The sequence below is a fragment of the Eschrichtius robustus genome, chromosome 17 (genome assembly GCF_028021215.1).
Source record: "Eschrichtius robustus isolate mEscRob2 chromosome 17, mEscRob2.pri, whole genome shotgun sequence".
In the NCBI taxonomy this organism is placed as follows: Eukaryota; Metazoa; Chordata; class Mammalia; order Artiodactyla; family Eschrichtiidae; genus Eschrichtius; species Eschrichtius robustus.
The window spans coordinates 85,295,143-85,317,459 of record NC_090840.1 but is presented as its reverse complement, the minus strand read 5'-3'; the positions used below and the strand labels follow the sequence as shown (position 1 = coordinate 85,317,459).

At 62.9% G+C, this 22,317-nt stretch overlaps 2 protein-coding genes and 3 long non-coding RNA genes across 6 annotated transcripts; 3 read left to right on the top strand and 2 right to left on the bottom strand.

Moving 5' to 3' along the window:
- The first annotated feature begins 837 nt into the window (after positions 1-837).
- Positions 838-11,077, top strand: LOC137751433 (uncharacterized). 2 transcript variants are annotated; one of them, XR_011070794.1, is made up of 4 exons: positions 838-991; positions 3,687-3,869; positions 7,282-7,405; positions 10,745-11,077. It is a non-coding gene; the product is annotated as an uncharacterized lncRNA (long non-coding RNA). The 2 variants fall into 2 exon arrangements; XR_011070793.1 differs by lacking the exon at positions 10,745-11,077 and having other exon boundaries at positions 7,282-8,128.
- PSCA (prostate stem cell antigen) lies at positions 5,350-7,706 on the bottom strand. The gene is made up of 3 exons (XM_068526027.1): positions 7,614-7,706; positions 6,436-6,543; positions 5,350-6,159 (listed from the first exon to the last, which is right to left on the bottom strand). The coding sequence occupies exons 1-3, from the start codon at positions 7,663-7,665 to the stop codon at positions 5,945-5,947; spliced, it is 375 nt and encodes a 124-aa protein (XP_068382128.1). The 5' UTR covers positions 7,666-7,706; the 3' UTR covers positions 5,350-5,944.
- A 1,792-nt stretch (positions 11,078-12,869) lies between the features above and the next one.
- Positions 12,870-13,711, bottom strand: LOC137751434 (uncharacterized). Its single transcript, XR_011070795.1, has 2 exons — positions 13,628-13,711; positions 12,870-13,147 (listed from the first exon to the last, which is right to left on the bottom strand). It is a non-coding gene; the product is annotated as an uncharacterized lncRNA (long non-coding RNA).
- Positions 13,712-13,761: 50 nt separating this feature from the next.
- On the top strand, positions 13,762-17,051 carry LOC137751580 (uncharacterized). Its single transcript, XR_011070872.1, has 3 exons — positions 13,762-13,802; positions 14,631-14,779; positions 16,758-17,051. It is a non-coding gene; the product is annotated as an uncharacterized lncRNA (long non-coding RNA).
- A 41-nt stretch (positions 17,052-17,092) lies between these two features.
- JRK (Jrk helix-turn-helix protein) lies at positions 17,093-20,029 on the top strand. The gene has a single exon (XM_068525615.1). It carries the CDS (start codon positions 17,152-17,154, stop codon positions 18,736-18,738), a length of 1,587 nt encoding a protein of 528 aa, XP_068381716.1. The 5' UTR covers positions 17,093-17,151; the 3' UTR covers positions 18,739-20,029.
- Positions 20,030-22,317: the final 2,288 nt, after the last annotated feature.

Here is a 22,317-nt window from a genome sequence, read left to right as displayed (position 1 = left end):
ATACCGACAGTGCGCGCGGCGGTGCAACCCTAATACCCCAGCTCTGCCAGCCAGCCTGGGAACCGTTGAGCGCAGCGCGGCCGGAGCGAACCATCTCGCGAGGCTGGCTGAGGGGGGAGACGCGCCGGAGGCCTGCGCCGAGCCCCGCCCCCCGCCCCGGGCCCCCCCTCCCCGCTCTCAGTGGTCCGTCCTACCCCAGCCGCCCGCGCCGCCTTTGCTTTCCCCGGAGTGGGCGGGGCACAGGGCGGCGCGCCGAGCACCACAGCGCCATCTGGCGGTCACGCCCCGCGCTGCAGGCGCGGGAGCGTTCCGGGTCTCCCCCAGCGTTGCCCGCCCTCTGGGAGCGCGAGCCCCTCGCGCCTTTCCCTGGCTCTTGAAGACTTGGAGTGACCCCGGAGATTCCGCCTCTGATCTGGGAGGGTCAAAGTCTCCAGCACCTCCCCGGCCTAGGCTGTGGAATTTGGCAGGACACATGGACATAGGCCGGTCCCTAGCGGCGGTGCTTGGAGGCTGCTGGAAACCGATCCTCCTCTACTCCAGAACCACCGGCGGCTGGCTCCCCACTTTCGCAGGGCGACAGCCCCATATGCGGCGGGTTCAGGGAGTATCTCAGTCTGGCTCCAATACACCTTTTCAGTCTCAGCCTGTAACCTCATTAACCCTCCCCCCACATTCACCACTTCCTCCCCAAAGGTCCTGATAACCGCAACCTCATTTCCAAGCATTCCCACCCTTTGCACTTTTTGAAGCGGGAGCAAATAACGTCCCGGATGGAGAGGGAGGAGTCAGTAAATGTAAATGACTCAGCAACCGATTCAAAGGCCTTGCCTTAGGCACTTGGGACGCCTGGCCTGGCGGACTGCCACGCACAGTAGGTGTCCTGTCCCTCTTTTCTGCGAGGCCGGGAGGGAAGGCCCAGAGAAGGCCCGGCCGGCCTCCAGGCCTCTCCAACGACGGCGTTTGCCAGTGACCCCGGAGGCCGCCTCCTTAGGTCAGTACTGGAGTCCCGGGATGGGTGGGTTTAAGGAGTGATTGCTGAGGTCCCGAGGCTCTGAGAACGCATCTGGCAGCAGCTGGACTGAGGCAACTGGGCTTTCATCCAGTCCACACCCAGCCTGGGCTCGGGTTGAGGGGTTCTTGAAAGCCCCTGAAGGAGATCCTGGGGTAGCCCTGTTCCACAGTCCACGCTGGGGCTGGGTGGCCTCCCATGCCACATTCACTGTCAGGGCAGAGGCTGAGTTTTTTGCTTTTCTGGCTTTGCTTCTGGGGCCAGCAGCTGGGCAGAGCGGGGTCTGGGTTTTCCTGAGTCCCTGGATCTGCTTGGATACTCCCAGGGACAGAGAACTCGTTTCCTATCAGGGCAGGCCCAGCTGCCCTAGGAAGCCCTGGCGGTAAGAAGGCCCTTCCCGCACATTGCTCACGCGTGTCCGGGTAATGCTCTCCCTGCCCTGGCTTGGCTCTGAGCTGTCTGTCGGGGGTGAGCTAGCTTCTCAGGGCGAATAGAAGAATGACATGTCTTTGGAGCCCACCTTGGCTGCTCCTCTGAGAACACAGCCTCCTTGTCACCCACCTTGTCCCGTCCCCCCAGGGGAGGGCCCCGAAGCTAGAGACCTGGTTCTGGAGATGTCAGTGAAGTTTGGTGAATGAGAATCCAGCCGGGAGCTTATGAGACCCCTGCCCCCAACTTCCTCACAGCCTGTGCTCCCCCCACCGCCCCGCCCACCTGGCTTCCTTCTGAGCTTCTGCTATCCAGGAGGCCACCCAACACCATACACACACACACACACACACACACACACACACACACACACACACTGCACATGCTGTTGTCTCTGCCAGGGGACCCTCTCTGCCCCATCTGCCCCTTTCCTGAATCCCGGACTGGGCTAGATCCCCAGAGCCCTGGTCTCACTCCACTTTTACTCACAGATGTGATCCGTAGGCAGGGGGGGCTCTCGCCCTGTTAGACCTTGAGGCCAGGAGGCCAGGGCCTGGTCTGTCTCGTTGATTGCCAAATCCCAGGGCCAGCGGGATGCCCGGTGCACCGAGGGCGCTCAAAACGTGAATGCTGTAAGGACCAGCGCCTTCTCCGCCCCCCCCTCCTCCCACCATCGGGCCGCTTCAGTCCCACACAATGGACGCAGGCATCTTGTGATGGGTCACTGGCAGTTTATTGGGAGTCTGGAAGGAGTCCTGGGCGCGGAACCTCGATCCCTTCCCTCGGCCCTGGCTTGGAGTATCAAGCAGGGTGGAGGAGCAGCGGAGGGGTACTTCTGGGTCCCCTTGGTTCCTCAAGGACTCTCGTGTCTGGGTAGCACCGGGCGTCACCGCCAGAGGCAGGCCCGCAGCCTAAGTTCTAGCGGCTGCCTGCTTGGATTCGAGGCTCCAGAACCAAGAGGAGCAGGGGCTCAGGATGCCGCCCGGCAAACCAGGAGCAGCAGTGCGAGTGGCGGAAACGCGGCGGGCAGCCCCTGCCTGGACTGGGACCCAACCTCGGCCCCGCCCCGGCCCCGCCCAAGCTCCGCCCCGCCCCGCCCCCAGAGCCGCACCCGGGCCGGCCCCGGCCCGGACGCCAGCAGCGACCGGCGCGGGACACGGATCCTGGCGGCAGCAGCTCTGCGGGCCCTTTTGGCCCAGCCCGTCCGCGTTCGAGGGCTCGCATGTGTCCGCGCACGCCTTGGTCACTACCACAGTGCCACGAAGGGGTAGGCTGCGGGCGGGACAGAACCAGGGTCGCGAGGGCGCAGACCTGTTTGTCCGCAGTGCGAGCTGGGGGGCCGGCCACCTGAAACTCAGTTCCGTAAAAAGGGGGCGGTCTCCCTAACAGAGGGTAGCTCTATCGCAGGCCTGGGGGAGACCGACTCGATTACTCCTGTGTTGGGGTTCTTTTCTGGGTGCTGTCTGCCCAGGGCGAGTCCCGAGCCAGCGTCCCTGGTGAGGCAGGCCTGGGCCCCCAGGGCGCGTGTTGACGTTCAGGCAGCGGGCCACGGTGGTGGTCCAAGCACCGGGCACAGGCGAACTGCTCACCTGAGGGCTGCCCCAACACCCCACAGCTTTTGTGGGGTGGATGGATGGGGTCCCAGCTCTGCGCCCTGCAGCTGTGGGCGCTTGGGCAAGAGCTCTGCGTCTCTCCTGACTCAGGAAGGGCCCCCTGGGGTACTCCAGGACTGCACAGCACCCACTGGAGACCCACTCTCCTTCCCATCTAGCTTGACTCTCTGCTGCAGCTGGAGTCCAGTGGGGAGGGTGGGGACATCCCCAGGGAGCTGGACCAGTCATCAACCTCAGCCCCTGAGGGGCCGGAGAGATGGTCCGGCCGAGCCAGAGTCCTCAGGGGAGGAAAGCCCAGGGCTGGGTGTGGCTGGGAGCTGGGGCCAGGGCGGGAGATGCCCACTCAGGGGCCTGATTTGGGGTGGGCAGGAGCCCTCTGTGTGACCCCAGGTCAGCTCCTTCACCTCTCTGAGCCTCTTTCAACCGGGGTTGGAATGCAGCCTCACCAGTTCTAACTAACTGTGTGATCTTGGGCAAGTTGCTTCACCTCTCTCTGCCTCGGGTTCCTCCTCTGCACAGCCCTGCCCCCAAGGGGGGAGGAATGAATGAATGGCTGCATGGGAGGCGGCAGAGGAGTGCCCGGCCCGTGGTGAGCGCTACGCCATGTCTGCTCTTGTCGTCACCTGTTACTATAGATGCAGACAGACCAGGACAGGATCTCTCCCACGGAAGACACTCAGCAAGTGGCGTCTTAAAAACAAAAACGCGTCGGTCTGTCCGGAGGATCATCTCAACCACCACGGGGTGTCTAGTCCTTACCAAGGAGAGACAGAGGTTTAAAAAAAAAAGAAGCCGTTTCCTGAAGAGAGTGTGACCAGGTGTGTAAACTCACAGGATGCGCCTTATTCTTGCACAAGAAGCATCAGCATGAGGGTGAAAATGGGGCCGGATACCATCCTAGGGCTCGGGGAGGGGGTTCTGCACTTGCTCTTTCTTGCTTTCGCATAGTTTCTGACGATGAAATGGTGTGGGGTGGAGCGGTGGGGATCCCAGTCCAGACCCTGCGTTGGGCCGGCTGAGGGACCCTGGGCTGCCCCTGCAGGTGGCCCCCGTGCTGTCCTCACCCTTGGAGAGGCAGAGCCCCCATCAGCCCTCCGTCCTGCAGGAGGGGGAGACCTCTGCCCCGAGGTGCTGGGTTGGGAGCAGAGCAGGCTCCTGGGCCGCCCGGGGCCTGTCCCTGTTCTGGAGGCTCAAGGCTGCAGTGACCTCAGGGAGGGCTCAGGAGGCGAGGGGAGGCCCCGGGTTACAGGGCATGGGGAGCGAGGTCAGGCCTCCCACCTGCTGTCTCTCTCCTCTCATGTTGACCCAAAGAATTCAAACCACTGGGGCCCAGGGCACCTCACCTCCAGGAGCCTCGGCCCCAGGGCGGAGCACCCCTGCACAGGGAGGCGCTAAGGTGTGGGTTGCCGTGGGCTCTGAGTGTGGAGACCTCTGGTCTCCTCTGCCCTCCCGACGTCACCACCCGGAACACTGGGCTGCCTGGGGCTCCCTGCCCTGGCCTGGACTCTGGTGAGTGTGACCCCACCCCACCTGCTGCTGTGCCAACCTGGAGGGTCCCTCCAGGACCCGGGTTCTAATCCTGCCTCATCCACCGCCCAGCGCCTGGTATGGGCTGGAAGCACCGTCCTGTGCAGGCAGGTCTCACCCAGGCCCCAGCCCTCCTGAGCCCTGGCGCCCGAGGGCAGGGGCCAGCTGGGTTTTCAGAAGGACTTTCCCAGGTATGAAAAAGGCCAGGCAGGAGCCGTGTCCCCTGGGGCTCCCCCAGGCCTCACAGTTAGTTACCCCGGAAGGAGCCCCAAGCATGCGATGGGAGCATCCTAGAGAGGGGAGGGGCCTGCGCTCGGGGTTCGGGAACTGGCTCAGCACTGGAGACCCTCCTGTACAGTTTGAATTTTTTGCTCTGGGTGTGAAGCCCTTACAACAAACAAAATAAGAAATTGAAGAAACAGACAGAGGGGCTGTCCTCAAGCTGAAGGGGGAGGACAGGGCAGGGGTCTGGCGGCCTCATGCAACAGCAGCCCCTGCCACCCAGAAATGTCTCCATGCCTTGAAGTCTCTGGGTCAGTCCTCACAGCAGAGATGGGTCCCAGTGAGCATCTGAGGCTCAGAGAGGTTGAGCAACATGTGCGAGGCCACACAGCAAGAGCCGGGAGGCCCCAGGGACGCGGCCTTGCAGCGATGTCCTCCCTTCCAGGAGTCAGACATTTGCTCCTGTCCTGGCCAGAGCCAAGGGCACGGCCACAGCCACAGACGTGGCCCCAGGTGGCAACCCTTCACAGCCCTGGACCCCAACCTTGACCTCAGCCTGCGGGCATGCAAGGACAGACTCACTGCAACCAAGCCCATGGACCTTTATTAAGGGCCTACTGTGTGCTGGGGTTGCTGCCCCAGGACCCCCATGAACATGGGGAGCTAGTCCCCCCTCCAAGCTTCATCTCTTGGGGCTCCCAGGACCTCACACCCCTGACCCTAATTCTACTCGGAATGTTTCCTCTCAGCCTTTTCGGGGCCCTCCTGAGAGCCTGCTTCATGCTGGGTGCGGGGGACACCACAGGCAGGACCTGGCTCAGCTCGTGGAGGGGGCAGGCAGGGAAGGCTTCCTGGAGGAAGAGGTGCCTGAGTGAAGGTTGAGGGGTGGGTCGGAATATTGGGAAGGGGTCTGATGGGCCATCTGCACGCTGTTCCACATCACAGAGCGCAGCCTGCCAGGCGGTGGGAGCTGGGCAGGAGTCCTGGAGGGAGCCAGGGAGGGCTGGAAAGGGCAGAGGGGCATCGCCCGACCTGAGTTAGGGTTCAGAAGGGGCCGTGACTGGACCAGGTGTGTGTGAGGAGTGCCCCCCGGGCCCCTGGGCACCACTGCCCAGCATGGGACACAACAGGGTCCTCCTGGATCCTACAGCTGCCCGGGGCCCCAGAACAGCAGCACGCCAAGAACGGTGAGCGGCGTCAGGGTGACAGTGGCCGGCTGCAGGGCGTGGGCCCCGCTGGCGTTGCACAGGTCAGTAGAGCAGCATGTGACGTTTTTCTTGCCCACGTAGTAGTCCTCTGAGTCCTCCACGCAGTGCGAGCTGCAGCCCTTGCTGATGAGGGTCAGGAGATCAACAGCACCTGGGGGAGGCACGGGGACCACTGGGCGAGGGCCGGGCCCTGGATACTCACCCGCCAAATACAGATGGGAAGCTGAGCATCTATATTTATGTGTGGACAGGAGAACAAGTGGGCAGGGGGACAGGTGGACAGAAGGATGGACAGTTCAGCGCAGACGCCTAATCCCAGGCCCTTTGAATCCCTGCCAGTGGAGGGAAGGTGCAGGGCTTCTAGGGGATGGTGCAGGGGGCAGGGCAGGGGCGCAGGGAGGCCTGCGGGGACAGCAGGGCCACTTACGGATGAGCTCAGTCCGGCATTGGGTCTCAGAGCGGCTGCAGTTCTGCACGTGCTGGCAGTCCTCGTTGCTGACCTTGGCCTTGCAGGAGTAACACTGCAGGGCGGTACCTGCAAAGTGGGGGTGGGGTGGAGCTCAGAGGCTGCCCAGCCTGCCCTCCCACGCTGCGGGGGGATGGGGGGAACCTCGTTTTCTCAGCGGTCACACAGAGTAGGGAGCATTGTCTGGTGCACAAGAGCCACAAAGCGGGGGACCCTCACAGGGAGGGCGCCACGCCCACCCCCTGCTTGCCAGGCCCTGTCACGATGCCCACGCTCCTGAGAGGGACGCACACTAGGCGGGTGGGGGCAGGATGCACAGGACCCTTCACCCTGCCTCTCAGCATCCCCCTCCCCCCCGAGCCGGAGCTGTGAGCCCGTAGGTGCGCCCCTGGCCTGGCCCTGCTCTGTCCCTGGGGGCAGTGGCCCCAGCTGTCGTGACGATTAGGTCTCCTCTGGGTAAAACGATGATGAAGCTGGGATCCACGTCACCTCAGTGCCAACAGGTTCCCCGCGGGTGGCCTGTGCTCGGGCACCGCACACGCCGGCCGACCCGTGTGTTCTCGGGCACCAGCATGATCCCTGCTTTCCAGGAGAGGGAGCTGAGGCTCTGAGAGCTTTATTGATCACCCGGGGACCCTGGGCCGGGAGAGTCCTGGAGCAGTGCAGGCCCACAGCCTACCCCTGCTTCCCCCATCGGAAGCCGGGGCTGGGCCTGGGGAGAAGGGCCCGGTCACTCTTCCCTCCGTCCCTCTGTGGCCCTTCTTCACTTGAGGCTCTTTGCCCCTGTGCCCCCCGCCCACCCCACAGGCTCTCTGCGCATCCCTCGGTCCGTCACCCCTCCAGCAGACAGGCCGGCCCCACGGCGCTAGAGGAGAGACCCCTGCTCTGACCCGCCTGCTCCCGCCTCGGGGGACAGCTAGGAGATGACCCGGTATCCTGGCTGCACCAAGAGCTGCCCCAGGGGGACCTGGGTGGGGTCAAAGCCCCTTCTCCCCGCCTCTGCCTCGCGTCCTTCCGCCCAGCCTGCCCCCACCACCTCCTTCCTCTCTGCCCCTCTGGCCTTCCTCGATCATCCCCCCCCGCCCCCCGCCCCGGCCCTACTCCCCCCACCCCTGCCCCTCGGCCCCCTGCGGTCTCACCTGGCCGCAGGGCCAAGACAGCGGCTAGCAGGGCAAGGAGGACAGCCTTCATGGTGGCGGGCGGGCAGCGGGGAGCAGACCTTGGGCGGCTTTATATGGCTCTGCTGGCTGGGGTGGGGGGGTGGCCGCCCACGGTCAACACCACTAGCTGCCTGGCGGCTCCAGGGCGGGGCAGGTCCCAATCTCCAGCCCCCGCCTGGCTGCACCCTCCCGCTCCCTTTGGCCTTCTTTCTGCTTCGGGAAGGCAGAGCCTGCCCGGGGCAGGGGCCATGTCTCAGCCACCCCAGGACGAGGCCCCAGACCGCTTCTCCACCACCTCAGAGGGGCGGCGAGGCCAGAGAAAGGAGACCGCATTCCCCAGATTCACTCACTCCTTCCGTCTTTGAGCCCAGGTTGAGGGCCCCTCCCTCGGCCCCACTGTGCTCCGTGCGGGAGCCATGCTGACCCCTGTGGCTGAGTCCCACTGGGCTGACAGGCCTCGATCAGACGGCACAGACAATCAGCAGGAAGGAAATGTGGGCTGCAGAGAGGGGGCCTGGTGGGGACCTCCTGGGGAGGCTGCCAGGGGGCGAGGGTGTGGCGCACAGCGCACGGGCCGGAGCTGCGGGCCTCACCCTCATGACCTTACTCAATACCCCACCAACACGGTGGCACTTTAGCTGCAGGGGAGTCCGGGAAATGCCGTGTCAGCGGCCTCTGCAGGACGAGGAGGTGACAAGAGCTTGGCACTGGGCCAGACATTCTCCATCCAGACCTAGGCCCCCTCTCCACCCTGTTTGTGTCCTGGGTCCCATAAGGATCCTATAAAGGTTTCCACTGGCCAAGACCTGAGGGTGAGAGGTTCAGCAGCCAGGCCACCTGTTCTGCCACACCTGACGCCTGGGCCACCATGGCAGCAGCTGCATCCATGTCACCAGCCTTCTCCCATCACAGCGGCTCCAGCCAGCCTCTGGGACTTGCCCTTCCCCTCATTCCTCTGCACCAGGAGGGCCAGTGGCTCCCGGCTGCTGTTGCCCTGGGGGCCATGAGTGGTCCCTGTGGCCCTCTCAACCTGACCCTCCCTTTGTGCCCAGTCTCCCTGGGACCCCTTGGAGTGTCGGCCAGGTGGTGGCAGGCACAGGCTGCACCCACCGCCTGCTGGCCCCAGGGTGTGTCTGGGGGCGAGGAGCTCCTCCCACAGGGGGAGAGGGCCTTTCATTTCCTCAGATCTTCCTGGCCCTGTGGATGGCCTCGTGGAGCATATCTCACTCCCCTCCTTGATTTACCCCCCAGAAAAGGGCCCAGGGCACGTCAGGGGTGGAAAGGACGTTGCCAGGAGCAGGGGCACCAGGGGAAGGGGCTCCCTGGGCCGTAGGGAAGGCCGGGGAGCAGGTGAGTGCCCCGCAGTGGGGGGACGCCTGGGTGCAGGGGTGCCCTGAGACCCAGCCCTCCCGGGATTCACGGCACTCCTGGGGTCTACCCCGACCCCAGCCCCCCGGCTCCCCCCAGGCCGGGCTCTGTCCCTTGGAGCCTGGGGCCCAGAGAGGGAGGAACTTGCTCAAGGTCACACAGAGGTGAGCGTGGCCCCTGGCACCGGCACCTTCCTTGCCCACGCTGCCCGCCTGGTACTTTCTCTCTGAACACGCCCCCGCCGCCCCCCCCCCCCCGCCCCCTCAGCTCAGCTGCCTCACGTGGGAAGTAAAATGTTTGTGCCTTCACTGTTCCCTTGTGGGGCTGCCCGTCTGCGCCCCGCCCCCACCCCAGTTCACGGGGAGCTGCGGTGCCCTGGGCCGGGGCCTTTCTTATCTGTTTTGTGTTCAAGGCACCCAGCACCTAGCACCAGCCTGGAGCACTCATTCTTCAAATATTGACAGTTGCCCGTGTGTTCGTTGATGTGATTTGATATCAAGTGGTTACCGTAAGGCATTGGTTCTCAGATGGGGGCGTCTCCGTGGCCCAGGGGACGTTTGGCGGGGCCTGAAGACATTTTCAGTTGCCCTAATGGGGGTGCTCCTGGCGTCCAGGGGTGCAGGCCGAGAATGCTACTCCACACCCCGCCGTGCACAGCACAGCACCGCAGGGTCCTCGGCTGCCGTCAGGCAGGACCGCCCGGAGCCCCGGCGATGGCACTGCTTTGCTGGGGTTGGGACCCGCCACTCTCCCTTCCGATTTTTCCCTTTGCGGTGGGAATCTCTGTCCTCGGCCTGTCCCACGGCTGTATTGTGGAGGCACGTAATTTGTCTGGTTGCACAGATTCACAGCCAGAGAGGAATTTGCCAGGATGAATCATTACCTGGACTCGGCCATGTCTGATGTAGAGAGGGTCTGGAGGACACTTTGGGCTTTAGGGGTTCGTGTGGACCCTGTAATGAGTTAAGACTCCTGGGCTCATTGGGATGATGGGAATGCACCGTGCATGTGAGAAGGACATGAATTTTGAGGGCCAAGGGCGCAGTGCTATAGGCTGAACTGTGTCCTCCCCTAATTCATATGTTGAAGCCCTAACCCCCAACCTGATGGTTTTCAGAGAGGGGGCCTCAGGGTCGGATGAGGTCATGAGGTTGGGGCCCTCACGATGGGATTCGGTGACCTGAGAAGATGTGGCACCAGCTCTCTCTCTGCCACGCGAGGATACAGTGCGAGGGAGCCACCTGCAAACCAGGAAGAGAGTCCCCACCAGAACCTGCCCACCCAGGAACCCTGATCTCAGACTGCCGGGCTCCAGAACTGGGAGAGAAACAAATTCTCTTGTTTATGTCACCCAGACTCTGGTATTTTGTTATGGCAGCCCAAGCTGACTGAGATAGATGACCTAATGGACATGACTCAAATATAGAAGACCACGGCTGTCATGCCCTGTGGACAGTTATTAAACTCCACTCCTAATCACAGTTTGAGCTCTGACCTGGGCCCCAAGCTGAGCTCTCACTGGGGTCAAAGTCTAAGCCCCGACCCTGGTCCCATGCTGAGCCCCATCCCGCCACTCGTGCACGCAGGGAGCCTGAATTGAGCCTGGATCCTTTGGTGGGATCCACCTTCCTGGGAAGGCCTGTAGGGGCGTGGCTCCCTGCAGTCCCTCTGTACAGTGAATGGGGTCGAGGGGTGGCTTCCATGTGACTCACCCTTAGCCCCTCCTCTCCTCCGCTCTGCAGCCACCTCCTGGGACTCCAGATCTTCCTGTTCTCTTGGCCCTCCGCCTGCCCGCCCATGGGCCCAAACCGGTTGGGTTCCCTGGAGATCCTGCCTGTTCACATAGCTCAGGGACTTCCCTCATCTTGCCAGTGTGCAGCCGGGGCTGCTAGGACTGGTGGTGGGGCTGGGCACTGGGGGGGAGGCAGGCTGTGTGGGGCAGACCCACCTCACAGGGGTTCCTTGCCAACAGACCACTGCCGCCTCCTGGGGCTGCCACATGGCTCCACACTTTAATGGACATCAGTTTTGAATGAATTCATTATTTTATGCAGAATTAATTAAGAAAAATAAAGATGGGGTATTACTGCAAAACCGCAACTGAATTCTCTTCCACATTTGTAGACATTTTCCTTTAGAAAAGTGCATGTATCACCAGGAGGGTAATTGGTACACTGCCAGATCCCTGACAGACTGGGGACAGCGTCCATGGCGCCGGGCTCCCCATTATAGGTTCTCAAAATTAAAGCCGCGTCTTGCAAGCTCCGACTCTGTGAGCTGTCTGTGTGTGTGAAAACTGCATGTGGGAGCGACCGTGTGGAATGCATGTGTGAGGGTGTGTTCCTGGGTGAACAGTGCATGTGGAGGGCGTGTGTAAATGCGTGTCCCACAGCTGAGTGTGTGTGCAGGGCACTGAGACCCCGTCCACCTGATCGGTGCACCAGCCCCACACTGTCCGTCCTGGGCTCAGGGGTCTCAGTCCCCAGAGAGCCCTGGTCGCAGAGGTGCCCCTCCTGTGTGTTCCCAAGTCCTCAGGGCCTCGGTGCCTCTCAGGACTGAGCCCCTAGCCGGCCCCCCTTCTCCTGTCCACTCCTCCTTCCCCGAGTGAAGTCGGGGAGCCAGGAGCTCCAGCCACACCCCCAACCCCCAAGTAAAGTCCCCTCTGCTGTGAGAAACCCTCGCCCTGGCTCTGGGGGGACCGGACATCTCTCCACCCGAGGGTCTGGAACCTGGGCTGGGTGCCCAGCGTGGCCCAGGCCAAGGGCCATGGGCAGAGGGACCACAGCACTCAGGAGCCCCGTGGGCTTGGAAGACAGTGAGAGCAGGACCTCGCCAGGCCTGGTGGCCCAGGAGGACCTTTCTGGGATGCCATGGGAGGGGGCGGGGAGGGGCGTCCGCTCAGCCAGACCCTCTCCAAGGCCTTCGGGCTGTGGACAGTCTGGCCTGGTTGGGGGCCTGACCCTGTGCACTGGGGGGATACTTGGGGGAGGGGGCCCTCCATGCCAGGCTTCATGTGACACCAGGGGATGGTCTTCCTTCTTCCGACCCCTTCCTCTCTGCCAGAGTGGACTCAGTCCTGGAGACGAGGCCCGAGGCTCCCAGCGTGATGGTGGGAGCATCGGCCCCAGCAGGTTCTGGGGGGCGCAAGAGATCCGGTGCCCACAAGGTGGCAGCAGAGTGCCATGCGGGGATGAAGCCGGCCTCCCTGGGGTCAACCTCACCAATCCCGGAGACCCCGCTGGCTAAGGGCCCTCCAGTCCGCTGGGGGCAAGGGCAGAAGCCAGGGCCAGGGGAGGCAACAGCGGGTTCAGGGCGGCCTGGGGGGAGTGAGCAGAGGCCAGACGCTGCCTGGATGTGGAGGGCAGAGCGTGGGGGTGGGGGGACAAAGAGTCAGGGATGACTCCGTGTTTTTGGCCGGAGCGATGGAGACGTGGAGCTGCAACTCACTGCGGTGGGTGGTGTGAAGCTGGAGCCCGGCCGGGGGAGGAGTGCGAGCCCAGGTGTAGAAATGCCGGCTCGAGGGTCAGAAGGCTACGTACGTCGTACGTCGGGACGCTGGGTAGGGCACAGGCGGCTAGAGTTTGCGGGCAGGGTCCTGGCAGGAGGCATAAACTTGGGAGCTGCCTGCCTTTGCTGGTAGGCACAGCACGAGACTGGAGGAGATCCCAGGAGGGGGCGTGGACAGAGAGGAGAGAGCGGAGGGGTGAAGCTGGCCCGTTGGGAATCATTAGGGGAAGGTGAGGAAGGAGGGCCAGGGGTGGTCGTGTCCTGGGAGCCAAGGGAAGAAGGTGAACAAAGAGGGAGAGAACTATGAAAATCTATCCTAGTTCCCTGTTGCTGCTGCAACAAGATGACCATAAACTGGGCTTAAAACAACACACATTTATCATCTTACAGTTCTGGAGGTCAGAAGTCTGACACGAGCCTTACGGAGCTAAAAATCAAGGTGTCCACAGAGCTGGTTCCTTCTGCAGGCTCTTTTCCGGCTCCTGCAGGCCCTGCATTCCTTGGCTGGTGGCCCCTTCCTCCATCTTCTAGGCGCACACTCCATCCTGCGTCTGCTGTCACATCTCCTTTTCTCCCTCTGCCTGCATCCTCACATCCTTCTCCGGCTCTGTGCCTCCTTCCTCCCTCTTATGAGGACCCTGTGATGACACCGGGCCCATCCTCATAATGGGGATAATCTCCCATCTCAAAAATCGTAACTCAATTGCATCTGCAAAGTCCCTGATGCCATGTGAGGTGACCCAGTCACAGGTTCTGGGGATTCGAGCTTGGACGTCCTCTGCCCCTCATGCAAAATACATTCACCCCATCCGAAGGTCCCCCAAATCTCAACTCATTACAGCATCAACTCAAGTCTGAATCTCATCCAAGTCTCCCCAGCTCAGAAGTTGCAAATCTCATCATCCAAATCATCTAAATTAGGGGTGGATGAGGCCAGGGAGGAGGAAAACAGCGTTGCCGGTGGACTTCGCAAAGGGAGGGGCTCAAGCACTGCCTTCCTCCATCAGGAACGTCCCCACCCGAGGCCTCCCGGCCGGGGGCGCCGGGCCCACCCTGCCCTGCTGCCACCCCTGCCCAGGACAAGAGCCCCCGCCTTTTCGGCCCAGAGATGCACCCACCTCCGAACCCGAGCCTACGGTCACCGCGCGCCCGCCGCCACCCATGGAGCCACAGAAACGCCGAGCCCCCCGGGCCGCCTAGAGCGTCCCGGAAGTGGCTGGGGGAAGGCGGAGCGGCGCGGACCGGCGGGGGGTGGGGCGCTTCCGGCCGGCGGTGGCGGCTCGGGGTCTGCAGGTGAGTGGGGTCCAGGCCTGCGGGGGTGCCGGGCGGGCCGCTGGGGCCCGGGGCCGAGCTGCTGGTGCGGAGCCTCCCCGGGGCCCCCGAAACCGAGCTGGTCTCTCCGCAGCCTCCCTCCGAGCCTGGCCGGTGCTTCCCCCCGAGGAAGGACCAGCCCCCGAGGTCCCTTCGCCAGGAAGGAGCCGGCCTGAGACCTGGCCGCTTTCTCTTCTTTTTGGTTTTTGCTTTTCTGCCCCAAACGTGGTCCCCGGCGTTAGAAACGCTATCAAAACAAGCCTCTCCCCTAACCCGAGCCGCCCCCCTGCTTCGGGCTGCCCACGGCCCCGCACCTGCGCCCACGAAGGAGGGGTCTGCGTGGGTAACTAACTGCCCGCCTCCCCTCTCTGCAGGGTGCGCACCCCCATGCCCGCCCCTGACCCAGGACCCCTCCCCAGTCCCTCTTGCCCCTCAAGACTTAATCCAGCCCTTCCTCGGGCCGGAACACTTATGTCTGGAGTATTTTTCCTGATAGTCGCCCCGCTCCCCACACACGCCCTTGCGCACTACTGGCTACTGCCGAGGAAACGTGGTTTCTCACATTCTCCTCCTAAATTCCTCAGGCTCTCCTCTAAGGACGAGCATCTCCCCGCCTGCAGGAAGGGGCAGAATGCAGGTGGTGCCCCACTCTTCTCTCTCCTGCCCCAACTCTGCCCCCTCCTACCGTCCCCTATGGCCCAAGAGGGTATCAGTGGCAAGGCTGCAAACCGTCTTAATTTTTTGGCCGTGTTGTTTCCTTTTGGTTTAAGAAATTGTCTCAGAAGTAATATCTGAATTTCACTTTTAAAGGAAGTTTTTGTGTCTCCAGCGGGACCGGTGTTTCCATCTCCCTTGTATCAGGCTCAGCCGTGAGGAAGCGTCCGCAGTGGGCCCGTGTCTGGCGCTGAACCTCCTCCCGGTGCCGCGTCCGGCCCTTCCTCCTTCCTTTTGTGCTTAGAGTAAGTCCCTCGCAAGTGACCGGGGGTCCCCTGTTTCCTCCTGGTTTGTACGGTGGTTTTATATTGAATGTTTCCTTAAGGATGGATTATGGCCTTTAGTTCTCTCTGCTCTCCACAGGGCCAGGCAGTCCACAATCACACTGTCACCCAGTAAATATTGCGTTGGCCGAAAAGGTCGTTCGGGATTTTCCGTAGCATCTTATGGAAAAGCCTGAGCAAACTTTTTAGCCAACCCAACAGGATGAAAATAGGTCCCAGCAGGCCCAGCACCCGCACTTTGCAGACCAGGAGACTGACTCAGAAGGGTGAAAGGAGGTACCTTGGGCTGGCTGCTGACATGCCTAGGGTTTGTCTTTGGGACTCTTGCTACATCTGAATAAACTTCATTTCTGTTGAGCTGTGGTCTCAAGGGGCTACCTTTTTATGTCCCACACGTGAGTAGTCCTGTGGCCTCACCTGTGGCGTGAAGTTGGACAGAGCCGAGTGTGAGGGTTTGGGAGGGAGGTGAGGTGGGAGTTGCTGCCTTTCCGCGCTGGGACCTGGCGACGGATGCCGTCAGCTGCCTGTGGTGCTGCCTCGGTGACTGGCAGTCCCTCCCGGGTGAGAGGGGAGCCAGGGGACACAGCTGGCCGGGAGGGAGAAGACAGGACTCGTGGCAGACACGCCACACAGCCCGAGCAGAGCAGCCAGGGCTGGTCAGTGTGGGGATAACAACTCTTCGCTCCTCAGGGGCTGGAGGAAGTTGGCGTTTTACCAGGTGACATGTGACAGGGCTGTGATTCTCACAGGCTGCCCAGGTCAGCCAGGACCGTCTGCTAAGTCCTACGTGTCTGCTCCACGGAGCAGGGAGGGGTGGGGGGCGTTTGGGGAAATTGTCATAAAGGGATGGACATGACCAGCTGGAAGGGACCGTAATGACCCAGATCTTTATGAGGATGAAAGATGAGATGATGATGAAAGACAAGTTAGACCAGAGCTGTGGGGTTTATGTAAGTCACTTTCCTTTATGTTCTCTTACTAGCTTTAACCAAAGACGTGTATGTCAACTTAAACACGAAGTTTACTACTTACAAGGATACATAACTGATGCAGGAAGACCACCCTGCTCCCAGCGGGGCCAGAAGACAGTTCTCATGTTTTTGTTTCCAGCATGAATTAGTAATTTATTCATAGAGTGTTCTCGATCAACAAGTATTCAGGAAGCCCGCCCTGGCCTGGCCCTTTCCAGTGCCCTGTGTGTGTGTAATGGAGGGAGGGTGCGTGTGAGTGTTGTTTGCACACTCACGTGTGACTGCATCCAGAGGCGTCCTTGGCGTCTGAGCGTGTCGCTGTGGGGACCAGTAGCTGAGAGACTGGCAGCCCCTCCCAGCTCTGGGAGGAGCCCGAGGCCTACCAAGGCCTGGTTTTCTAGAAGCAGTTTGGGGCCTGCTGTCAAAGAGAGGGTTTGAGGGGACCTTGTTTCAGAAGAGGTTTGCAGGCTCCTCAGCCCCGGAAGTCTAGAGGAATCCCTGCCCCTCGCAGCACCTCCATCCCCTGCCTCGGCCGCCCTCGAGGGAACAAGGGCTTTGTGAAGGTGGATAGGTCAGGTGGGCCGAGAGCAGCTACAGAGGGAAGGTTGGTTCTGGAGGTGGGACGTGGCTCTCAGGTCGCCCAGCGTCTATGGCTTCCTTGCTTCGTTCAGTGGCATCGCCCTTGGCGTTTTTCCCGGGAGGCCAGGTTGCTTCCAAGAGAGCCACTTTTAATTTGGAGCCATAGCGAGCGACTCCGAGGTCACCTGTGGAAGCTGAGAAGAGCCAGTGTGCCCAGCGCGCCAGGCAGGCCTCTTCCCTGCGCCACCTGCCGGCCAGCTCGCGTGTTCGTCGCCTCCACGACACCGCCCCCTGCCGCTCCCCAGCACGTCGAAAGTAACAATGTGCCTATGGTGGCCGAGGAGCGTGCCCCCGTAACGTTTTTCTTTCTTCCCCCTTTTGCTTTCCAGCTGCTAAAGCACCATGTGCGTGAGAGAGGCACCCACGGCTCAGACGGTGAAACCTCGATTTGCCGGAAACCAGCTCCCGGGGCCCCTTTACCCTCCGGTCCGTGTTTGAGGGGAGAAGCTGCCACCGTCCCTGCAGAGAAGGCTGGAGGTTCCAGCTGTGGAAGACTAGGGCGGCTGACGCTGGTCCCCCCTGCAGAGAGGGCCGGGAAGCTGCCGGAGCCGGGAAGGGGCCTTGGCTCGCGGCGGGAAGCTGCCGGAGCCGAGAAGGGGCCTTGGCTCGTGGCGGCCCCGCGTCAGCGGGTGGGCGAGGGTGGTGGGAGGGGAGGGAGGGGTGGAAAGGCCTCCAGTACTGGCTCAGGCGCGACCCCTGTCGGCCGGGCCGAGCCCCCTCCTCATGGCCTCCAAGCCGGCTGCCGGGAGGAGCCCGGGGGAGAAGCGCAAGAGGGTGGTGCTGACCCTGAAGGAGAAGATGGACATCTGCCGGCGCCTGGAGAAGGGGGAGAGCAGGAAGGCGCTGATGCAGGAGTACAACGTGGGCATGTCCACCCTGTACGACATCAGGGCCCACAAGGCCCAGCTGCTCCGCTTCTTCGCCAACTCCGACTCGGACAAGGCCCTGGCGCACCGGCGCACGCTGCACACGCCCAAGCTCGAGCACCTGGACCGCGTGCTGTACGAGTGGTTCCTGGTGAAGCGCGCCGAGGGCGTGCCCGTCTCGGGCCCCATGCTCATTGAAAAGGCCAAGGACTTCTACGAGCAGATGCAGCTGACCGAGCCCTGCGTGTTTTCTGGCGGCTGGCTCTGGCGTTTTAAGGCCAGACACGGCATCAAGAAGCTGGACGCGTCCAGCGAGAAACAGGCGGCCGACCACCAGGCTGCAGAGCAGTTCTGCGGCTTCTTCCGGAGCTTAACCGCCGAGCACGGCCTGTCCCCCGAGCAGGTGTACAACGCCGATGAGACCGGCCTCTTCTGGCGCAGCTCGCCCAGTCCCAGCCCGGAGGGCGGGGTGTTGCCCAGCCCCAAGCAGAACAAGGACAGGCTGACCGTCCTCATGTGCGCCAACGCCACGGGTTCCCACAGGATCAAACCCTTGGTGGTCGGGAAATGCGGCGGCCCCAAGGCGGTCCAGGGCATCCAGCACCTGCCTGTCGCGTACAAGGCCCAAGGTAACGCGTGGGTGGACAAGGAGATTTTTACTGACTGGTTCCATCACATCTTTGTGCCCGCGGTGAAGGAGCACTTCCGAGCCGTGGCTCTGCCCGAAGACAGCAAGGCCATCCTCCTGCTGGACGGCTCCCGGGCCCACCCGCGGGAGGCCGAGTTGGTTTCGGAGAACATTTTCACCATCTTCCTGCCCGCCAGCGTCACCTCCCTGATCCAGCCCATGGACCAGGGCATTCGGAGGGATTTCATGAGGAACTTTGTCACCCCTCGCGGCACGCTGCAGGCCTTCACCCCCCGCTGCAGCGTGCACGACGCCGTGCTCGACGTGGCCTGCGCCTGGAACGCGGTGCCGGGCGGTGTCTTCAGCCGGGCCTGGAGGAAGCTGTGGCCCGAGGTAATGCTCGTCGAAGGCTCGTCTTCAGAGGAGGAGCCCGAGCGCCTCAGGACGAAGCCTCCCGACCAGACCTTCGTGCACATCCCCGGGCTCGGGGGAGGCGCCCCGGCCCGCCTAGGGGGCGCGGCCACGGGGAGTCCCGAGCTGGCCGAGGCCGGGGAGGGTGACGAGGCGGCCTGGGAGCAGGCAGCTGCATCCTTCGACGCTGTGGTGCGCTTTGCGGAGGGGCAGCCCTGCTTCTCGGCACAGGAGGTGGGCCAGCTGCGCGCGCTGCGCTCCGCGTTCGGCAGGCGGCAGCAGGCACAGCGGCGCAGGGCCCTCCGGGCCGCAGTCAAGCTCGAGGCGCCCTGGGAGCACTCTGGGCCTCGCGGCGCCCCGCCTCGCTCCCCTCTGCCCGGCTCGTCCACAGCGGGTGAGGCCTGAGGCAGCGGGGCCCGACCTGCGGTCTCAGGGGTCACGTCCCTCAGGACGGCCGCCCCATCGGGGTTTTGCCGTGTGGCCTGCCACATGGGTGCCAGGGGGTCTTCCTGAAGGGCCCACCCAGACCCGAAACGTGCCGGAGCCTCCGGTGGCCAGAAGCCAGCCTTGTGTTCGCTGGCTGAGCCTTGCTGTGTCCGAGGGTGGAGATGTCTCTCTGTCCAGGTGGGGAAGAGCCGCCTTCAGCCGACCAATGGCGGTACCTGCTGCCACTTGACGGGGCTGGCCCTTCCTGTGGCCCACCGCTCCCCTCCACCGGGACTCAGTCTGCTGGTCTGGGGGCCAGCCCTGGGTCGGGCAGGTCTCTGAGGGCAGGTCACCGAGGGCGGGACTCAATACGAATAAGAGTCGGCGTGGCCCCTGCCTGTGGCTTTACAGGCCACGTGTCCCCCTTCAGTCGTGAGCTCACATAGCAGCACAAGTCTCTCAGAGTTTCTCCGTGTCGCCAGCACATCCTGCCTCTCAGGCTTGGACCCCACGATGCAGCAGACTGCACGCCGACTTGATGTGGTAGAATTGCTCCGTTAAAGCCAGCAGGAGCGGGCGGCTGGGGTGCCCGTCGCCCCAATGCGGGGCTACAGGACACTGCCAGTGTTTCGAGCATCTTGGCTCCGCGTCCAACCTACAGGCCTCGTTCCCCGGAATTTCACATTTACAGCCTCTGCATTAATAAACTTTGACCAGATGTTCAGAAATTAGCCTTAGGCGATATAACAAAAACAGTAAAACATGCAGCTGAGCTGTTTAGCAGTATTTGAACTCCTCTTTTCAGCTGTTTGCCCCGCAGTGATTCACGTGGGGAACGCTGGCTGTGCTGCTGGTTTCGTAAAGGCCGATTGCGGGATGACGCGGCTGTGTTTCCTGGGTTGCAGCTGATCCCCAGCCTCTCCGTTCTGCCATGTCGCTCGTCAGCACAGCCGTAGGACAGAGAGCCCCTTATCGGCAGTGGTCGCCCTCTGTGAACGTACATGAAATGGGCGTGCTTTTCTGTGCTCTTCTCACTGCTTGCCTTCAGTTGCATCCCCTTCGTGGGTAGCTGAATCGGCACATAGTTTTCATTCCTGTGTTTGTTGCGTGCCGAGAGCCCTCTGTTCCCGTGAGAGCCGAGGGGAGGTGAGGGCTTGGTCCGCAGTCGATGTCTCTGGTGTTTTTACATCTTTCCAAACAGTGAGGCGACAGTCGTGGCTGACCTGGCACTGCTCTGTGGATCGTGTGTTTCCTGCTTTAAATGCGTGTGTGAAGATTGTGCAACAAGCACAGATCGTTCTCAGAGTGTCGTTGCTGATTCTTTGGGCCTGATTGCCTCCTGCTGCGTTGTCACATCGGTTTCCTTCACGTGTTTGGGGCGACATCTGTGCACCGTGTACTTTTGTGCCACTTTTGGACTCCTGTGCGTCCCCTGTGCGGTTGAATTGCAGCTGCTTGAGGTGTTAACAGGGTCCGATGTCAGGGGCGGCAGCGTGGAGATGGACGGACACGCGGAGAAGCTCCCTCCCTGCTGTCAGCCCCTTGACCCCAGCCCAGCGGTTCTGGAGCCGCAGGACTGTGCTGGGGGGCGGGGGCGGGTGGAACCGGCTCTCCTAGGCCCCCCGTGGGTGCTCTGTCCCCACCAGACTGTAGACCCCAGGCCAGACTCTTGTCCTGCCCTCACAGCCTGCCCCCGTCCTGGCTGTGTTGTGGCCGATCAATGAGCACTTGTCACCGCCTGGCTGAGGGTGTCTGTCCTCCTTCCAGGACCAGACGCGCCCCCTGTGCTGCATTCTTCAGGGGGCAGGACTCGGCCCTGCCTGCTTCCCTCTCCCCTAACGAGCCAGCACGGGCCCCTCCTCATGGCCTCGGTGCTGGAGATCCCGGGCGGTGCGAGGTTTCTCGGGGTGCAGACTGAGGTGCAGGGTGAGGTGCGCGTGCCCGGGGAGGACCGGAGCCCAGCGGCGCCCAGCTGCCCGTGGATGCCCCCGCCTCTGCCCCGCCCCCGAGCGCCCACCCCTGGGGCTTTGCTCTTCACTTACAGTTTCTGAGAGGCTCAAGGGGTCAGAATGTTCTGGTCTCAGAGTCTTTCCTAAACAGTCTTCGGGGGCCCACTGGACCGGGTGCAAAATCGGAGCCGGGTGGGAAGGCCTCCTCATCCGCCCGTGCATCGGCCCCTCTGTCTCCTCTCCTGAAGCCCCCAGGGGCAGTGGGGTCTCCGTCCCGCTGGCAGAGCCTCTTCCAGGCCCCCTGCTCACCCTGCGGGGGCAGCGAGCTCGGGCACAGGGGGAGCTGCGCACATTCCTCCCGCCCCAGGCAGGCAGCACCGGTGCCCTGGGACAAGCCCAGGAGTCGTCCCTGTCGGGACTCGGCGGCCCCTTCCGGTCTGTTTGCCCACCTTGACCTTCCCCCTTCTCGGTGGTCAAAACGACTTGGCAGACCCCGAGCTGGGAGGAAGCCGCCTGCGGCCACACCGTGTCCTCAGCCACTCCTTCCCACCGCGGGAGGAATCGGGGCGTCCCCGGAGCCGGACGGGCAGCAGGCGTCAGCCCTGCCTGCGGTGGATAAGGGACGGTTCCTGGGCAGTGCCTGCGGTGCCGGGATGCAGGGGGAGGAGGCCAGAGTCTGCTGGGAGGCCTGGGGCCCCCGACCCAGGACAGGCAGCCTCCGCCAGGGGTGCCCCTTGCCTGAGCCTGGCCGAGCAGGGGCTGGACTCGCGGGCTGTAGCTGGAAGTCAGGCAGCTGCCAGGGGGCTGGGTGGGTCGGTGGTCCTTCACAGTCTCTTTTGCTTTGGGTCCGCTGCCTGCAGTGCCTGCTGCCCAGTGCTGGGGGGTCTGCAGGCACCCCAGGTTAGACCTGCAGTGTGGGAGGTCCTGGAGGTCGTCCAGTTGGGGAAGGCTGAGCCTGCGTAGGGGTCTGGGGTGAACCGCCCCGCCTCACCAGTGTTTCCCGCGGGGGCGGGGGTGGGGGCGGCCCTGCCCTGGGCGTGTCCGCGTGGTAGCACTCACACCTCTGGTGGGCCGGGTGGTGGGGTAGGGGGGATTGGAGGGTGGCTGGGTGGAGGGCAGATGAATGAAGAAAGGAAGGCAGGCAGTTGCAGCCTCTGCTTGGACCTTTTTCGGCCAGGATTACCCAGGTCGGGAGGCAGAGCCCTTTGGAGGCAGCTCTGGGCCCCCGTCACCAGCTGTTCCTGGAGGGATGGGGGTCGGCGGCAGGGCCACACGCTGCTTCCGTTCCTGGGAGGCTGTGGCACAGGGGCAGCAGAATTTTGGGCAAACAGGACCCGCCTGGGCAGCCCCAGGAAGGAGGCATCCACAGGCACCAGCGTCAGTGGGTTTTCTTGGCGCGTAAACGTGCTTCTGTTTCATCCACGCGTAGCATTGCTCAGCGCCTGCTGCGTGCTGGGCGTTGGGCTCAGCTTGAGGCCAGAGGGCGGTGAGACAAAGTCCCTTCCTGCTTCCAGGGAGCACAGGTCTCCCGAGAAGGGCTGCTGGGGCGGCCGCCCTGTCCGGCAGTCGCTTCCCCGGGTCGCAGCCGCCGTGTCCGTGAGGACGCGGG